Here is a 23,367-nt window from a genome sequence, read left to right on the forward strand (position 1 = left end):
ACTAGTTCTGGGGCAGAAAAGGTTGCATTGCTCATTATTTCGAGAAGCTTAGACAATTTTCTCAGTACACCTGCTCACGATATAACAGTATCACTCAAGTCCATATGTGACAGTCCATTTTTCCCTAAGCCCACAACATGATGGTTTTTCCAGCGCACATTGATTTGCCCCACTGGATTGACAGGCTGCTTGATTTCTCCAACATTCCGAATTTTCCCTTGAGGTAAAACTGCTGTGTGTCGTATGGCCGGAACCAGGTACCCCAAAAAACAACTGCCGGACCAATTCTCAGGTAACCATTTATATGCTTTCCTACCACATACAAAGTAACAATCTTCTACTTTGGTAGTAACTTTACTATGCCCTGGCTCTGCATGAAACATTTTTTTGTTGATTATAGACAGTTGTCTATAGAGGTCAGCATTATGTTTTACTTCACCAATTGTCCTATGCATCAGTTCAACAAATGAATCATAGCTTGTGTTGCAATAGGATCCAATGTTATCAGGTTTAGTGTAGCATCTATAGGGAACAGTCACATTGCAATTGCTCCAACCCACCTGAACTGTATCATTGTTGTAAAAACACACAGTTCCCTTCTGTCGAACAGACAAGTGCAATGCTACTTTATCTTGTGATGTGACATCTGATGTATCATAAATTAAGTTTTCCCAGGTCTTGTTGGCTCCTAGGGGAACTGAAGTTAACAGTAACCCCCCCATATGCTGTTGGCAAAGCTGTGCAAATCCAGCAATTCGAAACACTGAAGGTCTCAGCATACACATATTTGATTGCCTGGTAAGTGTTAAAGTTCAGGTGCCACTCTGCACGCTTGTTTAGTTCAATTTGTGTGGCTGGGAAAAGGAATGGCCACAACAAAAAGATTATTGTCAATAATACAGTCAAGAGGATGATTATGCAATACTTTTGAGGAAACGGTTGCTCTGCATTTCTGTTTTCTCTGACTCTTCCAAGTAGGTGTATTTGGATTTTACTGGATTCCGTCATCTTTATTTTGGACACGTGCTCTTACTCTCTGCCCTAATAGGACCTTCAGCACCGATGGTTTCTTCACTGGGGTTGAGACGGATCAGTCCTATTGATCTGACCCCCCCCCCTTTGTAGCCAAACTTTGTGCTGAGGGCCCCGATGGAGAGGTAAGATTTTTGTCAACTCAAAGTTCTTAACCAGCTTGCAGTGCGTCAGGTGTATCCACGAAGCTCGTTCTGCTATCTTGACTGCAGTGGGTGTTGAAAGAAGCACCTGGTAGGGACCTTCCCACCTTGGTGATGACCAATTCTTCCTCTTGATGTTTTTGATCCACACCCAATCTCCGGGCGTCACTGCCACTTCTGATGTCTTGGTTTGTTTTCTATCTGAAACAGAATTTGACTGCATCAGATGTTTAGAACTCAACAACTTTTTCATATATTCAGCTAGTGTGAAATCAGCTTCCTGGTCTGATGACATGAGAAGTTTCCACTGGGGTGTATAATAAGCCCTTCCAAATAATTTTTCAAAAGGAGTCAATCCTTTTGCTGTAGGGACAGTTCTCATGCTCAACAGTGCCAGGGGCAAACAGTATAACCATTTTTTTCCTGTCTCAGCTATTAATTTTCTCAATTTGTTTTTTAGTATACCATTATGCCTTTCAACTAGCCCTGCAGATTGTGGATGGTATGCACAATGATTTTTTTTAAAGAAATACCAAAATGCTTACTCAATTGCTGTATGGTTTGATTTACAAAGTGTGTACCATTGTCACTGTAGATCCTTTCCGGAATACCAAACCTAGGAATGATTCCTTGACAAGTACTTTTACCACCATAGCTGCAAGAGAATACTTCTTATTTTCACATTTGTTCAATTCTATGAAATTCATACAGATAGTGTGAAACGGATATGGTGGTGTAGGGAAACTCCCTTGCTTGGGCTTTATCGCCCCCTGTGCATGATGTTTGTTACAAATCTGACACATCAAACAAAATTTTTTAGAGTAGTTTGTAAATCCATACGTTGTGAACACCTGGTTCACCAGCTGTACCATCCCCCCTGTTGAGACATGGCACTGCCCATGGCTCAACAAAGCTGCATATCGAAACAAATTAGAGGGTAGTATCGGTTTTCCTTCTCTAGAGATGTACAGCCCCTTTTCGAGGATTGCTCCTCATTTTATCCATCATTGTTTTTCAGCTTGTGTAGTGAGTGTCTGCATTGTTTTTAACATATCTAAATCTAAAATCTCAGAGGGTTGTAATTCCTCATTTAAAAGAAATACTTCTGTGGCTGCTTGTTTTGCAGCTGTATCAGCTCTCACATTACTTTTTGAAATCCTATCTTGCTGCTTGGTGTGAGCTGTGCATTTACAAATGGCTACTTTCTGAGGTAACTGAATAGATTCTAAAATAAACTGTGCATGATTTATAGGTTTGCCAGTAGATGTTATCATTCCCCGGTTTTTCCACTGTTGCGCAAAAACATGTACAGTAGAAAAAGCGTACTGGCTATCAGTAAAAATGTTTACACATTTACCCTTTGCTAAGGTACATGCCCGTGTCAGGGCAATCAATTCTGCTGCCTGTACAGATAAGTTGTGTAAAAATAATGGGCATAGTTTCTCCAAACTAAAGGGGTGGCGTAAGCCACAAAACTATGGGCTAGGCTTATAAATGCCCTCGGGCAGATAGCCTAGTATGAACCTATGAACCTATGAACCTAAAGGTTTTGCTTCTATAATCCCAGTATCAAAAACTACTGCATATCCTACTAGGTTCTGTCCTGCAGGACCCCTTCTGCATGAGCCATCCACGTAGTATGTCACCTCGGCATCATCCAAGGGGACATCCGTGAGACCTTTTCTAGGTAGTGTGTCTTTTGCTCAATTACCTGCAGGCAGCGGTGTGGTGTGCCGTCTGCAGGGGTCGGGAGCAGAGTAGAAGGGTTTAAAGTCATGCAGCGCTCAATTGTCATATGAGGTTGGCTCAACAATATAGTCATACAGGAAAGATGCCTAGCAGGGGAAAGATATGCCACCTTTTCTTGTAGTAAAATAATCGCGACTGCATGAGGTACTCTCAAAGTGAGAGGGTGGAACAAAACTACTGAGGCTGAAGCCTGTACTGCCATTGCAGCTGCAACTACTGCTTGTACACAGTGAGGTAAGGATCGTGCCACTGGGTCTAGTTGTGATGAATAGTAAGCAATGGGGCATTGCTTATCCACATGCTGTTGTGTTAATACTGATGTCATGTAACCCTGCTTACAATGCACAGTCTGGAAAAAACGTTTATGATAGTTTGGCAATCCCAGAACTAATGAGGACGCTATTAACTGCTTTAGTTTGCAGAAAGCAGATTCTGCCTCTGGTGTCCATTGTAACAAATCCTGCACTGCCATATGCTTCTTATATATAAGGTCAGTCAGGGGTGCAGATTCCAAGGCATAGTTTGGAATCCAGCTCCGGTAAAAATTAGTTGTACCCAGGAAGGACATCATTTCCTTCTTGGTAGTGGGTTTTGGTGCTTGCAAAATTGCTAATTTTCTGTCCTCATCTAACGTTCTACCTTCCTTGGATATTACATATCCTAGGTATTTGACCTGTTTTTTCAAAAGCTGCAGTTTATTTTTATTTACCTTATGTCCCTCAGCGGCTAAAAATTGTAGAAGTGCTATGGTATCTTCTCTACAATCCTGCTGGGTGGGGGGCGCCAGCAAGATGTCATCAACATAAAGTAAAACCTGACTGCCTCTCGGTGGGGTGAATCCTGCCAAGTTGCTTGCCATTTCTTGTGAGAATATCATCGGACTTTCACAATATCCCTGTGGTAGTTGCGTATATGTATACCATTTCCCCTGAAATGTGAATGCAAACCAATACTGGCTATCAGGGTGTATCAGTATCGAAAAGAACGCATTGCTAATGTCTAACACAGAAAAATACTTTTGTTGAGGTTTCAAATCATTCAAAAGGGTGTGTGGGTCTGGCACCGTGGGTGCCCTTGGTATTACCGCATCATTTACGGCTTGTAAATCTTGGACCATACGCCATTCTCCATTGCCTTTTTAACTGGAAATAAGGGTGTGTTACATGGTGAATCGGGAAATTCTACTAATATCCCTCCTTTAAGTAAGGCTGCTGTAATAGGCTTTATCCCTGCCTCTGCATCTTTTCTTAAGGGATACTGACTTTTTTGTGGTCTGAATGCTGACTCTGGCGTGATAGTAACTGGTCCCGCTGTAAGAATGAGTCCTACATCTGATTTTCCTGTTGACCAGAGGGTCTCTGGTATATTTCATAAGGCATTTTCTTCCTCCTTTAACAGGAGTGTCAATAGGCTGTCCTCACTAGACTGCAAGTGTACAGCTGGGTTGGTCTGAGTTATCCAATTCAACTTCTGTATTTGTATTCCCTGTTCTGACAGTTCTATTTCTGTCTGTTTTTCCCATTTCGTGACTTTTTCTCCCAGGTCTGCCCATTCTATATTTATGTTTTTGGTTAAGCTAACATGTGGTAATCGATTAGATTTATAAAGTGCAAAGAACTCCTGGGGCAATTAACAGCTGGCTACACTGTTCCCTTCTGTGTCCCAGTACAGGTTGTGCAATACCAATCTGTTTGCATGACTCTTAAATAATTCTTGTTCATATTCTTTATCAGGTCCTGGTGTGTTACAATAATACAGGGTACAGTGCAACAGGTGTTGCTTATCAATGTCAAGGGAGGGGAACTTGCTGATGGCTACATTCATTAACTCTTTGTTCACAGTCCCTGGACCAGTCGTAACCAAGTTCTGGCTGTACCAATAAAACATTTCACCCTCCGATTGCACTGCAAAGGTATCAATTTGTCGCTGTGCTTCCATACCCTGCATGGTTGGGACTACTGCTATACCAAATAGCTGCATGAAGTCTCTGGCCAAGAGATTTACTGGGCATTTTTCAGAAACAACAATTTTGCTTTTTTGTGTCAATCCTGAAACTGGATCAGTTATTGCAATGTTACGGGAGAGAGGCTCCCGATACAGCTGTCCATTAGCTGCTTTGACCAGTATGTAATCAGGTGACTCTGTGTTTTCTGGCAGTTTGGAGGGATGTATCAGGGTTCGTGATGCCCCTGAGTCACACAATAATTTGACTTCCCTCCCTTCTACCAAGAATGTAACTTCTGGTTTCGTGTCTGCTAAATAGAGCTCCAAGCTCAATAAAGCTAGGTCTAATATTTCATTTTCTTTATTGTCACTAACTTCCTGCGCTTCCTCTATTCCCTCTATCACATTTCTCATTTGTCCTTTCACTAGCCCCTTCTAGTGATTCCTGACTACCATACAGTCAGTCCCCACCCTCCTTGTCTTCCATTGTTGCCTTCTTGTTTTTCTTGCAATCCCTTGCCAAATGTCCCTTTTTACTACATTTAAAACACTCTCCCCTTTTCTTCCGCCCTTCAAAGTCCTCTGATCGTTGATCAGATTGTTCGTTTCCCTGTGCGTTTTTCTTGCCCTTTTTCCCGGACTGTACTACATAAACTTCTGCTCCATCTTCTACAGAAAATACTTGAGCTTTCTTTTTCTTTTTGCTATTAAAATTCCTTTCAGCATGCCTAGCATATTCAAGTAATGACTGTAACCTGCTTGTATGATGGTCTACCATGTGTTTTGTAATAAAACTGCTTAAAGGTGCACTACTGCCCTTTAAAAATGCATTCTTTAACTGCTGTTCATATGGGGAATCTTGTGTTTGATCTTCAGGAACCTGCATTCCACAGTAGTTATTAAAACACTCTAACAATCTGGCATAGTACCGGTCAATTGTTTCACCTTCTTGTTGGATGTATTGATTAATGCAAGTCCAGTCTGCCCTAGGTTTCCATTTTTCAGAGATGCGGTCTGTAAGACCTTTTACTCTGGTGTCTAATTCTGCACTGCTATGTGGGAGGGGTCTTTGTGCAGCGTCACGGGGATTCCAGTTCCCACTAATCATGTACCAATCTGGCCCTACAATCTGTCTAACTACTTTTTCTATCTCTTCTCCGTTTAAGTTATAACTCAACCTCATTCCTTGTAAATCTTCTGAGAATTTTCTAAAATTAACCTTTGCATGGGGAATTCCCTCAGTGGCTTGCCGGATATCTTCCGGAGTCCAAGGTCTATACACTAAGATAGTTGGGTCCTGATTGTCTTGACCTGCCTGAGGATTGGTACTTCTATAAGTGGGCATATTTCTTCTTCTTTACTTATAGATCGTGAATTCTTAACCATTTGCCATAACTTGATGCCTTCTTCTGAATTACCTGCCTTTGTTTGGGACCTGGTCCCGATGGGATCTCTAATTTTAGTCAGCTTTAGTTTCATAATATCTCTATCTTCAGTGACTACTGGATATCGTGGGGGTGGACTAACCTGTTCACTTGCTTCATATTCTGGTAAGGGAGGCAGAGGTGCTAATGCTATTACAAAGTTATTGTCCTCCTTATCTAAAAACATTGCTTTTGAATTTTTGTTCTCTTGTTCCCTACGGTTTACTTCCTCAAGCCACCTGTGTGCCTGAGGAATTCCTAATCGACGTTGCTTTTTTACCCGACCTTTGGAGTCAGTTTTGAGCTGTTTGATAAGTTTGATAAGCAAGGATTTTTCTAATTTTCCGTTGAATTCATATTTATTAACCCATTTTGAATAATACCTAATACTGCCAGCGCGCTGCAACTGCATATATTTTGCATCTTCTGTTAAAGGCGGATTTTGGGGTCTTTTTGTGCAATTATTACCCATTTTGTTCTAACCTTTGATCTAAGCTAATCTAAGCTGCCATTTCATTTCACTAATGTCAAGGTGTAAATCTAGAACATTACCCTGTACATCCTTGACAATATTTTGTATAACACAAAACTTAAATTCATGCCCACTATGCAACTCAATATGTCTATACAAGGCATTTGTTTTTTTCTTATGTCTAATATCCGACATATGTTCAATAATTCTATCTCTAAAGGATCTGCTGGTTTTCCCCACGTAAAACGCCGGGCATTGACCACATTGAGCCATATTCACCACATTGTTAGTATAACAATCAAAATGACCATGAAGCCTAATAGATACACCAGCCACATATAGCTTAGAATCCGTGGACAGCACCAGATAGCAAACACTACATCTACCACATTTAAAATTCCCAATAGATCTACCCAGCTTAGATTAAATGCCACGGTGTTTCCTGGCATTAATGATCACATTAGTATTGCCCCTGTTTTAAAACTGAAACATATTTTAGGGTGATGTGATTATTTATTCATTATTGTATTATTATTAGTTAATAGTATTTTTGCATGGATTGGATATTTTATATCTTATATTTTATTTTATGTTTTCAATTTTGATGTTTTTAATGATGGATTGTGTGTGTTCAGTTCACTTTAAGTATAATGAATGTTAATTAGTTAACTGAGTAATGATGTCATGATTTGGTTTTTATAAAACTTGGATGATTGAATTGTTTGAGATAATTCTGAAGAAGTCTGAATAAAGACGAAACCTAGGTAAATTCATTGTGGTGGTTGATGGTATCTTGCAGAATCGAGTGCTGGTCATTTGTTCCTGTGTTTTTTTCGGTTTTTGGTTTGTAAAAAAAAAAAAAAAAAAAAAGTTCAAACAACTTCTCAGGAGCCATCCAACCAATAATTGGCAATGCTCTTGCACAACCCCCAGCTAATCCAGCAACTACCTCTACTATGTTGCACTTTTCCTCAGCCACCTTCTCTATCTCAACTTCCTCCACTAAATTCACCTTACCTTTCTTTACCCGATTTTTCCACTATCACTCCCCATTAACTCCTGTCCTTGCTACTGGTCCCTCGATTCTGCTGGTCACTTCTCCTCATTCCCTCCCTCACTACTGGGACCTACTATTTCCCCTTTTTTGTGCTACTTTCCCTTCTCAGCTCAGCCCTCTATACAGTGACCAGCCAATTTCCTTTCTCTGCTAGTTACCTTTCAAAGCTCACCCCTCAACTGTAGGTCCTTACACAGCTATCTTTAACTCAATACTTAAATTATTAATTACCTATTCTCTGCTCTGTTTAACTATATATATCCTATCCAAAGCAGTCATGGTTAACTTAATATCTCCAGTATAAACCACTGCATTGCATGTATTTAAATTGTTCAATTATTAATCATTCATTACCTTTTATGACATTTACTACTTCTTGTCTTACGTGAATTTTTTATTATCAGGACTATATGTGTGTTGCCTTTATTCAATTGTTATAGTTGTTTTACTATTACATCTACCTTAGTTGTTTTTCTGTACTGTACATTACTGTTTAAGTCTACAGAGCACTTCTCCCCGTGCTTCCACTGAAAATGGGTAATTAACCCAGTCGGACTATCCCAGTAAACAAATATTAAATAAATAAATAAAATTAATCTGCTCCTGCACCTAGAGAATGGGGCAAGACAGTCATCAACTGATCACTTCCACCCTCCCCAACCAGCTCCACCAGAGATGGATCACAAATGGATCCTAGGTCGTTTCGGTCAAACTCAGGGCTTTATCACCCTGTATCATGGAGAGAGTACATGTTAGAACTGATGAAGGAATAATTATTCTTTTATACACTACTGCAGTACAAGCAAGGGAAAAAACGCCAATAAATGAAATAAACATTACAAAAGAGTGAGCACTGTGTCACTGCTATTCATTCTAAGCCTGTACAATAAATGAAATCCAGGGTCCCAGGGGAGCCAAGGGCTATCCCAGCACTTACTGGTCACAACATGCAGGAACCAAGCCTAAATGGGGCATCAAGCCTTTGAAGATACACACGCTCACCAGAATCATAGCTAGGTCATCTGATGCCTACTGCGGTTCACCACATCACCCTTGGGAACAAAGTTGTAAACAAAAGCTGTTCTGTGCTCCTTTAAATACAGCAAACTGCAACAACTGTAACACACAGCTGCTAGAGTTACTGCCATATCACATGCTCACACACTGAGCACTTCAGCAGTGACCAGAAATTCTGCTATATCCACCTGGCTACATAAATCAATATCAGTACTGCACTTGTGCATCACTGCCACCTGCTGATCATACCCACTAACAACTTGTGCCCAGGGCAATCAACCCCCCCCCCCCTTCACCTTGCCCAAGTCACAGCTCTGATGCTCACTCTTATACAGAATACACCCTGACAAGCAAGTTTGGAAAAATGTCAATTCATCTTTGTCACATCTTTGGGATGTGGGAAGAAATTATAGCATCCAGCAAAAACCCACAGAGAGGACATATAGGCTGGTCCCAGAAAGCACCCCAACCAATAAAACTGATTCTGACCTCTGGTTATTGACTGGGCTTGTAATAGTCTACAAACTGATAGCCTACCATCTGACATACAAGGAACTGTCAGACCTCACCCTGATGGACATCCTGCATATCCACAAAACAAACACTAGAATTACATATTCTAAAGACTTAAACCTTGCCTATGATATAAATAGGACCTGTTAGAGAGTATGTAAAGCAGAGACTACTACTTCTCTGGAACAGGCTTGCTATCCACGTGATTAATTCCTCCCTAACCCAGTTCAAGTGTAACATGGACAACTGGATGGGGAACAGGAAGTTCATCCCTGGTTTGGCACCTATGTCTCTAATGAACACTGTCAGCTTGTAAATTGTTGATTTCCCAGGGCCCTACTTGTAAATGTTTCATCTCCCAAGCCTCTCCTTATACTTATATCAAGGGTACCAGAACTTGTCAGAGATTTTGGATCTATGGCTAGGCTTAAAAAAGGCCTGAGTGGTCATTAGCCTAGTAAACGCCCATGAACAACAGAGACCTATTTCAACACACCAGAAAAATACAGACCAAAAACAGTCTTATGCAGACTAAAACAACCAATGAGGCTAAGATATTAAACATAAAAATGGGGCCATGACAGCTTGAAAAAGGTAGAGGAAAATCTTTACAAACAAGAAAGCATTGAAAGCAAACAGATGCACAAAAAAATAGTAGATGATATGATGCAGCACATTCTGAAAGGATGATTCTTTTAAGAACTGGTGTTAGGTAGAGAGATGATTGATACCTGCAGGCTAAATGTAATACCAGTATGTTGTACTGAATTCCTGAAGGCAGTGAAAAACTGATTCTTCTGATGCAACTTTTCTCTGTCTTTTGATGAAGTTATTTGACCATTCATACTTAACTCTGAAGTGGCCAACTTGTGCTCTAGAAACAAGGCTGTATGAAAGTTTAGGTATCTTAGACGATAATACCATCCATAACAACCTCTGACTAGTGGCACTAATGGAATATGGCTAGTAAATGAACCAAGAAAGATTACACAGACAAAATAACCATGCACAAGGTCAGCTTTCACAATAAATAAAAAAACAGAGTTTTTCCGGGGGGGGGGGGGGTAGCCCCTTGGTTCTCTCACTCCTACATCTTTAAATGTGTTAACTCAGAGACCAGCAGAAAGAGCAGACTCAGACACAAGGAGAAAGTGCTTTACCCCCACAGTTCCATATTACTGCTGAATTAGATTTTGACCATCACAGTCAGGAGCCACTTAAAACACTGGCTATTCCCATTTTGACTACTTGCAGTGTGGCATTCACCATGCATCCTGACATTAACTTCACAGATGAAAATCCATAAGGGTGACTGCAGAAAAGAAACAGTGAAGTTATGTCTGTAACATATGACTAACTATAAACTCTTCTGCTGGCGTGTGCAGTTCTTAAAAGACTGCTTCTTCAAATAAAACCACAGCATCCCTGACAGAGCAAAAATTCTCTCCCCTTTAATTCTTTCAAATGCAGTCATAAGGTAATGGCCATTGCAGGAACAACTCTGGTTAAAAAACAAAGCAATGCATTCACAGAGAATGCTGAGTACTCTGTGGATACTTTATGATGAATAAATAACCTCTGCTGAAATAGTTCCATTCATGCTACAAACAGTGGTACTGCTTAATTACAGAATCAGGAAAACAGAGTTTTGACAACTTCTGAAGATGCATCACTAATTTAACAGAACAGTACACAAGAAGCAGAAAACTATGAGCTGGACCTCAGAATGATACATCTACAGTCAATTAGATCTTCCTGTAGCTATAACCCCCAAACACACTCTCACAACCATGCATGCGCGCGCGTACACACACACACACACACACACACACACACACACACACACACACACACACACACACACACACACACACACACACACTAATTTACTATAAAGATTTATTTGGTAAAACTGCATGGAAGATAAAAGATAGAACTGAATGATGGAGCTCATAGACAGCTGTTTATGGTAATTACACAGCCTATTTCTTCTGTATTGTCAAAGCTGCAAACTCATTTTCATGATCAACTCAAAATATATTTCCTTCAGCTATTCAGTCATCAGACTGATGATGGAGAGAATCCTTGGATGAAATTCGTTACCCTCAGTCAATGTCAATAGCTTAGCAAATGAGGTTAGAAGTCCTTGAATGGGCTTGGGTCACTGATATGAAGTGAAGGAAAAAAGTTTTCCTTGGTACCAATCGCATATAGGTAAAAAAAATGGTTTTAGAATCTGCATTTAACAACCAAAAATATTTAGCATTAAAGTGCACTTCCTACCTTATAATTCATAATATACTGCACCTGAAAGCATTTTTTTTAATCTAACATGAATTCCACAATAACTCAGTCAGGTAATGTATCAAAATTAAATATGATTAAGTAAAACATTTTCGCTGTGAAGATAACCAGTCTGCAGTAGAAACAAGCTAAATCTGGTAACTGTCTTGTTTAATCGGAATACATTTGAAATGTGGCATATAAATAGTACATATAAAGACAAGGAAGGAACTTTTTCTCATCTCATTACTTGCTGTGTGTGCCTGCTGGTTCGCCGCTGAGGTTGGTAAAGAATCCATGTGTAGAAAACCGGGTCTATATTCACTGCCACTCCTTGGACACTAGCAAGCAATACAGCACCTAAAACAAATAGAAAACAGTTAAAATAAATGCATCAGGGATAATGTGATTTTTTCTGATGACATAATCATGTCTGTGTATTCACAGGATACTACAAGGATTGAAAGCATACAAATAAAATAAGTCTAATTGGACATTCAGATTAAAATTTCTAAATTTTACTAATTATGCTCTTAATTTATCAGTTACAAAAGCAGATTAGAAGTAGGCATCTCTGAAAGTATGCATTTCTGTTGCAGAAAACAAATGTTAAAAGTCAATGTGAGTGAAATATGTAATTTTTCACAAGACTTAACTTGCCATACATAGTTGTACTTGCACAGGATTTCTAACTAATGTTTTATTTATAGTAAATTAGTGTGCGTATTGCATGTGGGGCGGCTGTGGAGGTGCAGTGGTTAGCATTGCCACCTCACAGCAAGAGGTTCTCTGGTTAGATTCTCGGCTGGCATGCCTTCTGTGTGGAGACTGTATGTTCTCCCTGTGGTCGCGTGGGTTTCCTATGGGTACTCTGGTATCCTCCCACATCCCAAAGACATGCTGTAGGTGGACTAGACACTCTAAATTGGTCCTAGGTGTGAGTGTGTACGTGTGTGTGCCTTCTGGGGAAGGTTGGGCGCCAGGCTGGCAAGTCAACACCATAAAACTCCACTGCCAATTATTCTGCGGACCGTTGTTCAGCTGTGGTGACCCTTAACCGGGATAAGCCGAAAGGAGATGATGAGTGTGTGTGTTGTACGTCTGTGGTAATAGACCTTTAATGAAAATGATATTGTCAGTTAGACTTATTCAGTTGATTTGGGAGATGTTTGCACTAGCACACAGTCATTATGAAATTGGATATTTTAAAGGATTTTGACAGCCAGTACAAGTACTATGACTTTCTCCAGTCAGAGATTCCTTTTCACCCACTGTACAGGAAACATTGTTCTATATTCAGTTGGACTGTTTTAAATAATGTGTGAGACAATTCAATGGCACAAATTGCTGAACTTAAGTCTGATTCAGTTTAAACAAAATGATGCAAAATCCGGGTTTTTTTGGTAAAACTACAGTACCCAAAATGTACGAACAGGAATTTGGAGATGGTAAAACTTAACCTCATAAAGAAGGATGCCAGCAATCAGGACATGGGAAAAGTGAACCTTTTATAAGGAAGCATGTCAGACTATTATCACATAATTTCTTTTATTTATTTAGGAAATTATTTATTTATTTTAGTCTGAACAACTAAACAATCCTGACACTTTCTTAGCCACTGGAACCACCCTCACTAATTCATTCTCCATCAGTACTGGTTTAATTTACTCAGTGCCATCTCATGAGAAGGTCCTCTGTCTTTCCTGTGTAACTTTAGCTCCTACTACTCCGTAGTTTAAAAATCCATACATATGACAAGCATTACATCACCAACAACAGTTAAGAATACTAAATTAGTAAAAACAGAAAATATGAGAATCTTTAAAATACAGGATCATGAGCAACTCTGTTATCATAACCAACTTACTGTGTGCTCAGGATGTGGATGCCAAGAAATTCACCTTTCAAAACATAAGTGGTTATTTTTGCTGAGACCTTATCAATTCTTTGTAGTGCATTCAACTTATCTGCTCCACGTACTACCAGTTACAGAAAACAAGGTACACACTGAAGTATGACAAAGGTGCATAGCAAAGCAGCATTGTCCATGTACACTTCTGTAGTACAAATGTGCACAAATAGCCACATTTTAGCAGTGTGCACTGAGCTCCATGCAGGGGATGGCTAGAGATAGTGGAAATTACTGCTATAGGCACTAATACCCAGGTATAAACTACACACTTCCGTGAGCTGTTGAACAGTGTCTTCATTACCTGTAGTTCTGTAGCTCCTCAAAGACACCTGATTTCTACTCCTTGTGTCATAAAAGCACAACGCTCTGACATCGCATAGGCCTGTGTACTGTGGCACAATCTTCAGTTGTATACAGGGAACATGAGCAGAAACTTCAGCCTGATTATTAGAATATAATACATACACACTAACAATGTGATATCTGTGTGCGCATGCATGTGTTGTGTTTGAATATTTAACCACAGTCTAGATTTTATTAACCTAGACTATGATCATAAAACTGAAACATTAAGAGCCCTGTGATGTGGACTACGCAATCACATGCATTTTTTAAACGGTTGGAAAGTTGTACTAAAATGTACCCCAGAGCATCTACAAATCACACATCTCTGGCTTAATTGAATTATTTCCTCCAGCAAAGTGCAACAATTTCCTCTAGAATTAACTGCCTTCTCCAGCCAAATCTTCTGGCTGCTTTGACTTGCTCATATTTCAACCATCGAATTCCACTTCATGAATTTGAATGAATTACAAAAAAAGCAAAAAAATGTCAAAACTCTACCAAGCAGGTTACTTTTTGTATAAGGAATGAAAAGCATATTTTAATAGTACAAATCTTGCATTTGATGAAGCATCTGTGCCTGTGACCTGTAAAACTATCACTTATGCAGCCAAATCTTGTACTGTTTCTAGAAGGCCTGCATCTGAACATTCTGTTCTATTATAGAAAGTAGAAATTCAAAAAAAAAAAAAAAAAAAACAAACCCTGAGTTTCTAATTGGAACAGTGCTTCTCCAAGACAGACTCTTGCAGCAACAAACCAAATGAGTTTCCCTCACTTTCTGACCACCCATCAGTCTGCTTTTTTCAAGCATTATCTAGGACATTACCAGAATTGAGCAGGTTCTTTTCCAAGGGCTGTTCTTCCGATGGCTGACTGATGGATCTTTCCTATGTCAGGAGTGAGGGTAACAGACGTGTGTGTGCTTACTAAAGACAAATTATTCATTTGTCTTCTTTTGATAGTCTATTAAAGGTTGCAAAAGGATGGTCCTACTAGTACCCGCTAAGGTACAGAAGCTTTGTGGGATTCTACTCTGAATACATTAATCATACATTGCTAATCAACCAACAAAGGTTTGTAACCAACAGTGCCTGAAATAAATCTGAAGACAAAATTTCTTGAAGAGGTTTCAAAGACTTGTGTGAAATAGTAAATTAATATTTCTGGCATATTTTCCTCTTTAATCACAAAACACAACCATGCAGGTGGGCTCTTTAGAAGGACAATGTTTCACACTGCTACCAGTTCTCCAAAACAGCAGTCTCTCAAGTTGTCCTGTGGAATTTCTTTAAGTGACATTTTCCCCTAAAAGCTAAGCTTTCATGTACCTAGTCTTATCAACACAGTACGTTGGCAGGGCTCCCCAAGTCTTAAATTCTGTGAAATGCCTCAGAGACAAATTTGTTGTAAAAATATTTAGCACCTTTCTATCTACCAGAATCACAACTATGACAAATTTTGAAGTGGCCATATCCATAGATTGCCCTTGATTTCATAGAATGTCTCCGATATTGCCTCATATCTTTGCTGTCACCAAATAAGACAGGAGTTTCATACTTCATGGCCTTTAGAAAATGCATGCTAATTCCAAACCTGTTACTCCATAAATTTTCTAAGTATATAAAGGCAATACTTAAAATCTGTCCCTAATTTCTGGCCTTCTCCCCTCATTATTTTTGGATTTGTCCTTGATTAAACTGATGTTGAGAGCTATAGTCATATCACCCCTAAAAACTAGCCACAGAAAACTGATATATTTGTTACAGAATGCAACAGTGTACAAAGCTGGAAAAATGACTGAGGTGCACTGACAGTAATGAGAACATGAGGAGTGAGTAGCAGCTATAAAGTGACAAGAGGAAGTAAAAATAGCACAGGGTAAACTTTCTTTCTATGTAAGGAACTAAAAATTGCACAGGTTAAATGTTCTCTTTATAAAAAGGTGATGTTCTTATATGCCAAAGGCAAGGAAAGGACCATACATCTCAACCTCTTTGTTGAAAGAAAGCTGAGCAAACCCTAAAAAAAACTTTGGGGAGGGCGGAGGCAAAGGTCCAAAAACATCGAAAGATTTTAAATATTGCTCTTATAAACTAAAAAAAAGTGGTTAGAACAACAAGATTTATGTTAGCATGCATTTTCTGAAGGATATGAAGTCTGAAACTCGAAAATATATCATTATTTAGTTACTCCAATACTCAATGCTTTTACCAGAAAACCACAAATTTTATGAAGAGCGACCAAAAGTATCAGGCAAAACTCTGGACAGTTCAGAGATGTGGTAGAGACAGTAAAAAAATAAAAAATAATAACACAAAAGGCAGTTAGCTACAGGATTATGGCTTCCATCAGATCAGAGTAGAGTGTTTTATTTCCTTTCACCTCCATTTGCATATTATATGACTTAGAACAAGTGAATTAACCAGATAGTGTCCCACATCAACTCTAAAAAGGTACAATTTTATCTAGAGGGTTTACCTAGAGAACAAACGAAAAAAAAAATAGTTTTATTGCTAACACCTCATTTAAAAGACAGACCTGTTATGCCAAATCAGGCGCTGGGAAGTGTGTGGCATTTCTACAATGTCAAATATTCTATTTTTCCCTCAGAGCATATTCACAATCAAGTTCACTGAGACACAGCAACATAGAACAAGAGGAGCAGAAAGGCAAAAGTTTATTTATATTAGTTATATGAGACGGTCAGCAACACTGAACCCATTTGTGGTGGAGGCCAGGTAATAAAAACATGATAGTTTGCAGAATAAACTATGTTTATAAGAAAATAACAGTGGTGGCAAAGAACAAAGTTGAGTAATCTTCTGTGGGGTACCCATGCACTGAGATGTCCATGACATCCAGTGACGCTATCAGAAACTCCTGCAGCAACAGAAGCATGACACCCCCCCTCAAATAGGCACAATCCGGAATTTGGTGTACCGGATGTCTATGCTGCAGACACAGATGCCATCATACTAGTGGAAAGAACCCATCCAGTATATATATATAAAAAAACAAAATTAAAAAAAAAAAATGAGGAAAAAGAACTAGGTTCATGGGTGTTTACTAGGCTAGTGACCAGAAGGACCTTTAATCTTTGACAAGTTTTAATTCCCTTGATAAGTGTAAGCAGAGGCACGGCAGATGAACCATTTACAGGCTGCCTGTGTTTATTAGAGACACAGGTGCCAAAGCAGGGATGAATTTCCTGTTCCCCATCCAATATCCAAGTTACTTATGAATTGGATTAGGGAGGAACTCTGCTTCACATGGATAGGGAGCCTGTTCCAGAGACGGGGTAGTCTCTGGCATACATACCTGTCACTCCAGCAGGTCTTATTTATATCACAGGTAAGGTTTACGTCTTTTAGAACAAGCAAGTCTGGTGTCGTTTGTTTTGTGGATATGAATGCAGTCCATCAGAGTGGGGTCTGACAATACCTTGCATACCAGGCACAGATCTCCCTTCAACATCCTGTAGGAGACAGAATACAAGTATAGGGCCCATGAGGCAGTCTGCAAAGGATATGTTACGTATACCCTGTATTCTTTTAGTGAGGAACCTCTGTGGTTGTTGCAATTGTTGGATATGCCTACTTAGGTAAATACTAAAGGTGGCACTGTGCTCAATGATAGGTCTGATGAATGCCAACTACAGTGGAACAATGACTTCCTTGGACCTAGATACCATACCTTTGCTTATAACTTGCACAACATAGAATGATTTCCTCATTACTGTAGACACATGATGGTCAAAGGATAGATTACTGTTTGTGTGTGTCCCCAAGTCCCTGATAACTGGGTCAACTTTTAGGGGTGTGTTGTCAATATGATTTTATTTATTTATTTTATTTTGACATTTGTTAACTGGGATAGTCCGATTGAGCAAAATTCCTTTTTCAGTGGAGGCCCGGGGAGAAAAGCTCCACAGTACAACAAGTTATTCCATTATAGTAACTAATTGGATTTACAGTAACATACATAAAGAGTCTAAACAGAGAATAAACACACAGTTTTTTATCAAAGCTCAGAATGGCAAGAGAGGTACAAAATTATAGCTAATAGGAAAAATAGGAGGAGTGCATAAATACTCTAAGCAAAATTAATCTCTCCTCAGAGAGCTAGGGAGAAATAAAAGTAAAAGACATTAATAATAAACGGAGATTATACAGCTATAATAAAAATTACACGGATTTTGGAAATAAACCAGATGTTCAAGAATAGATATGAGCAATACATATTTAAAAGTGTGCAAGGAGGAATTCTAGTTGGAAAAGAATTTGTTAGGAGAGGGAGGGGATTAGAGAATTGGGGATTAAACGTGAATTACAAGATTTGATAGGAGGTATGGTAGAAGAAATAGGAAAATAGGAAAGTTAGGCAAGTACAGAAGGGAAAAAGAAGGGGAAGTTAATGAGGCGGGTAAGAAAGAAGTGAATTAGAAGGAATACTGAAGGTATTGGGATAAGGAGAATCAGATATGATGACAAGTTATAGAGTAAAAAGCACAGTAGGAATAAAGTAAGGGAGTGAAATATGGGAAGACAGTAAAGAGTTCATGTAGCATAACAGTTACCAGGGGTGGATGACTTTCCAAAAGATACTATTATGAATTTCTTGGCATTTAGCTTTAGTCCATGGCTCTGACACCAGTTGTTTGACTGTGTCAGCCTTTTCTGGAGAACATTTGTGTCAGTGTGGAATTCAATGACCGCTCCTATTCTGCAAATTTAGTCAGCCACCGACATTGGCCATGACTTCAGAGATTAAATGCAAAAAGGCGAGGTCCCAGGACCAATCCCTGAAGGACTCCACATGTGACTGGCCTCTGTAGAGGTGCACTCCCCAATTCTAACTTCCTGGGCCTTGCCTAGAAGCCAGCTGGCTATCCACTAGTTGACATAAGGCTTTGTACCTAACCTCTTGATTTTATCAACAATGCCAGAGTGGGGTATCATAGCACATACCTTGGCCAGGTCAAGGTAGGCAGTGTGAACCATTTTGCTCACATTCACTGCTTTGGTGACCTTTTCAAAGAAGTCCATCAGGTTGAGTAGGCATGACCTACACTTGAAGAAACCAAACTGGATTGGGTCCAGTGTCTGGAGGTTTCCCATGCAATTATTTATAATTTCTGTGGTAATTCTTTCTATTGCTTTGCATATGAGACTAGTGAGATGTATGGCCTGTAGATTCTAGGGTTGGTAGAGGGCCCACCTTTGTGCAGAAGGATGACTGTTACTGTTCTCCATTCATGAGGCAAGAAGCCTGTTTGGAGGCTACAGTTAAACAGCAATTCCAGATGGCCTGATGGGTCATGTTTCATGCTATTTGGAAGACATCCTGGGATACTGTCTGGGTCTATTGATGCAGTGTTATTGGCTTTAGAGAGAGCATTAAGGATCTGTTCCCTAGTGATAGCAGAGGGAGCTACATTTGATGGTATTTCCTGAGGAAAGGTTGAGGGGGAAAGAGGGGGAAAGTTGGAGCTGAATTTGATGGCCAGTAGGTTTGCTACATCTTCTGTCTCAGTATAAGCGGCTCCATTACCAATGAACTCTGCACACAACTGTGCATTGCTTTTCAGGTTGTGGACATAGCTAAAGAATGCCTTCTGGTTGTCCTTGACCTAGTAGGCTAAATTACCTCAAATTTGGCTTTACTAGACTTTATTTGTCCTCTGAATCATTTATTTTGATGAGAGTGCTTTTATCCTGATAGGTGCTGCACCTTCTAATTTTTGCCATGATTTTATTTCTTCTGTTACATGGCCTATTGATGTTGTGATTCCACCAAGGTGGTTTGTTTTTTGAGGTAGTTCTGTACTTCTTCCTGGTGGGTAAAGCTGCCTCTTTGGAGCTATTAACATTACTAGAGTCCTCTTACTCTTTCAAAGGAGACAAAGACTCTACAGCCCACTGAGTGGTAGAGTTTAGGACTACTCCAAGAAGTTGGTGGTGAAGGCTCATGTCCCAAAGGAGCTGGGTCTTTGATGGGGAAAGTACCTAAACACCTGTAAGATGTGGCCTTCTTAGACTATTTATTTTATTTTATTTAACATTTGTTTACTGGGAAAGTCCAACCTGGAACGAAGCCAGTTTTCAGTGGAAGCCCGGGAAGAAATGCTCCAGATACATGTCTTTGTACATGGGAGGAAACCAGAGCACCCGGAGAAGACCCACATGAGCGCAGGGAGGACTCTCCACAGAAGGGTCCCCCAGCTGAGAATCAAACTGGAGAACCTCTTGCTGTGAGGCGACAATGCTACTGCTGCACCACTGCACCATCCAACTATGGCCTGACCCCATTTTACCTCAGTGATGGTTAGCTCAGCAAGCTGCTGAAAACTTGGAAAATACAGCATTCCAACGGGAATCTTGAAGATGTGTCCAGACTACTACAGATACCACTGTGAAGTCTGCTTCTTGGGAGAATCAGAAAGAGAAAAGGCTTCCTCCAACACTTGATCAACTCTCCCTGCTTATCAGAAAATCTGTTATCCCTTCCTTTCAGAGTGTTCGGCTGGTCTAGAGAAAAAGGTAGCTGGGGAATCATACAGACTCTCTGCAGTGCCTGTTTCATCTTCTGCAAGTTTTTACTATTATCCTAAAAAACTGGCCCAAAGAAAACCATTTCAAGCAAACTCTGTGGATAGAAGGATAAAGCCCTGATTATGTCACATGTAACCTGAGTTTGACCAGATACTTACAGGGGTTGGTCGAAGAGGATTAGAGTGAGTGGCCTTGCTGGCTTGATCACCCTAGGGGGAGGGAGGTGGCTTTGGCTCACCACATGGTTAGCACCTATTGAGACCCATAATGGTTTATCCAGTGGGGTTCTGAGCCAATGAAGCTCATGCTACCATTGGTGCATTTACACTAAAGCTGATGGGAACACAGTGTACATAGGCATGTTTCCCCTTGGGAGGTAGCAACTTCAGGATTAGAGGAGTCACCAAGGGGGGAGTGAGGTGTTTCCACAGTGACAGGATTTGCCACCCCACCAGGATCAGTAAACTGTTTGGCTGCCTACTATCCAACTCTCACTAGGGAATAGAGGACTGAATACCTTTCCCCCATTCCACTGGGACCAAATGAGTAAAAATGGATGAAGGTAGAGGAACCACTGGACTAGACAAAGTCCTGGGGAGAGCAAAACAAGAAAAAAAATGGATATTCAAAACAACTCATAGAAGCACTTCCTTGACAGACACAGTACAATTGTTTAAGAATTTACTATACAAGTAGATATCCAAATGATCTCTATTGCAGTATTATTAACTGATGGGATACCCTGCCAAGGCCAGACATGTCCCAGCCAACAAACCAAAGACTGAGCATCCCCTCTAGCACCGTACGTCCAATGTATAACCTCAGCCCGGCAGAAGTACATAAGGGATGTACAAATATCTCAGGACTTTCTTGCCCCATACAAGTAACTGTATAGCATAAGCAGAGGTGGTCATGTACAAATGTGCAAGTCAAAAACAGAGGTGTAATCCACCTTGGCCCAACAAAAAGAGAGAGTATAGAAGGGGAAAGGAGGGATGTAATACTGCAACAGTGATCAGTCAGATATCTACTGTTTACAGTAGGCTCTTTCACAACTGTACTATATCCTTGCTTCCTTCCTTGATCACTGTTTTAGTACTAACAACAGTCTAAAAAAGTAGGGAGGAGGAAACCTGAACAGGGTTATGTTCCAAATGAACAAGTAAACCTGAACTAGCAAAACCTGCTCTACAAGTGTGAATGGAAGACCACATAGATACTTCAAGAATATATCCGGAATACAGACCCTTGAAGAAAGCCCCTGAAGAAGCAGCAGTTCTAGTAGAATGTGCTTTAACTGAAGATCAAAGCTGCTTATCATGAAATTATAAGAAAAATAGATAGCGCTGGATATCCTATCAGAAATAGTTTCTTCAGAAACAGAAGCAACCAAAGTTTTGTTGTGGAAAGAAACAAAAAGTTGATCAGACTTACTGATAGACTTGGTTTTGTCCAAATAAAATTGGGCTATAAACAACCAAGTCTGAGTCTTCCCAGCTGTAGACTGGGGTAAATTAAACTGCCTTTGTTCTGTGTAAGTTAGTCAATCTGGTGAGGTAAAGTGCAGTTGTGTCACGCTTACCATAACTGTAGATGTTTGAGTAGGTCAGTGTTACAGTACTGTTGGTGCTTCCAGCTATGCAAAAGCCCATAAGTGACCCAAGCTTCTGTGTCTTTTCATCATCCCTAGCTGATGGACATTTGATGACAGACATTCAGACATCAGGGTATAAGAAGGGCATCCATCAGCTTTATCTTAAGGTCTTTCTAGACCAAGAGCGGCAGTCTGATGTCTGAGGACAGCACGACCCTTTCAGACATCACCAAAACTTTCTTGGATGGGGGTATAGGAAGGACCAGGTATCTGCAATTAGAAAGAGTAGGGACTGATGAATAATAGGGCTACCCATCTGAAGTGCTTTCTTCACCCTTCCTTGTCCTAGCATGGGAGAGGTTAGGAGAAGTCAGCAGGCCTGATCTACTTGAACATCTGTAATTATGTTAAGTGTGGCTCAACTGTACTACATTCTTCATAGTCAGTGTTGCAGTACTGATCCTTGGGAGGATTCCCAAAGCTACTAGGTGGAGAGGCAGGTTGTCTATTGGGCTCTGGGAGAGCAGGTTTTGTAGAAAAGCAGTTGCAAGCCTTGCCCTAGACCTGGAGACGTTGGCTAAATGGCAGTTCATAGTAAAAGCGTGCACGGATGTCCATGTAGCAGCATCCAGGATAGCTTATGTAAGAACACCTTGTGGTGGCTGTAGTGCGTCTGGTGGAGTATGCTCTGTCAAGGGTTTGTACTGGCTTACCATAAAGAGCATAACAGCAGGTGATGCAGTTGGCTATCCACTTAGCGATGGTCTGTTTGAAGATGGTTCTGCTTCCTTTTCCTTCTGCATAGGTCACCAGTAGTTGGTCTGCTCTGTTAGAGAATTTTGTCCTGTCTAGATGATATCTGATCTGACGGTGTACATCCAGGGAATGCAAGACTTGTTCTGCCTTATGCTTTGGGTTAGGAATGAACACTGGTAAATGAATAGCTTTGTTCAACAAAAGTTCTGACACTACTTTACACATAAAAGATGGGCTAGTTCCTATGGAATGCAATGAAGTTTTCCTTGCACATCAAAGCTTGTAGCTCTGAGACCTGCTTGGCTAAAGTGATAGATATGAGTAGGGTGGTCTTCCAAGCGAGCTTTCTTTAGAACCACAGATGCAGCTGGCTGAAAAGGTAAAGTTCGCTTCTCTAAAACATAATTTAAATTCTAAGAAGGGATAGGATTTTTCCTGGGGGTCAAATGTGTATAATCTCTTTCAAATAAAGCTTCATGTGGGAGCAGACAGGAAGGGAGCAGGAAAGGTAAGCAGATGAGGACTGATTCTCCTTTTGGGAAAATGAAAAGAATCTGGAGACCAGTCCACATGGG

The 23,367-nt window shown here is 40.2% G+C and overlaps 1 protein-coding gene across 1 annotated transcript in view; it reads right to left on the bottom strand.

Moving 5' to 3' along the window:
* VPS13B (vacuolar protein sorting 13 homolog B) overlaps positions 1-23,367 on the bottom strand; it is a 5,424,989-nt gene that overhangs the window by 3,401,214 nt on the left and 2,000,408 nt on the right. Inside the window, exon 20 of the mRNA XM_044065647.1 lies at positions 11,885-11,994. Coding sequence (XP_043921582.1) covers positions 11,885-11,994 — 110 coding nt within the window. The remainder of the gene's footprint in view (positions 1-11,884; positions 11,995-23,367) is intronic.

Source organism: Protopterus annectens, chromosome 3.part0, assembly GCF_019279795.1.
Source record: "Protopterus annectens isolate FY-2018-M chromosome 3.part0, PAN1.0, whole genome shotgun sequence".
In the NCBI taxonomy this organism is placed as follows: domain Eukaryota; kingdom Metazoa; phylum Chordata; order Ceratodontiformes; family Protopteridae; genus Protopterus; species Protopterus annectens.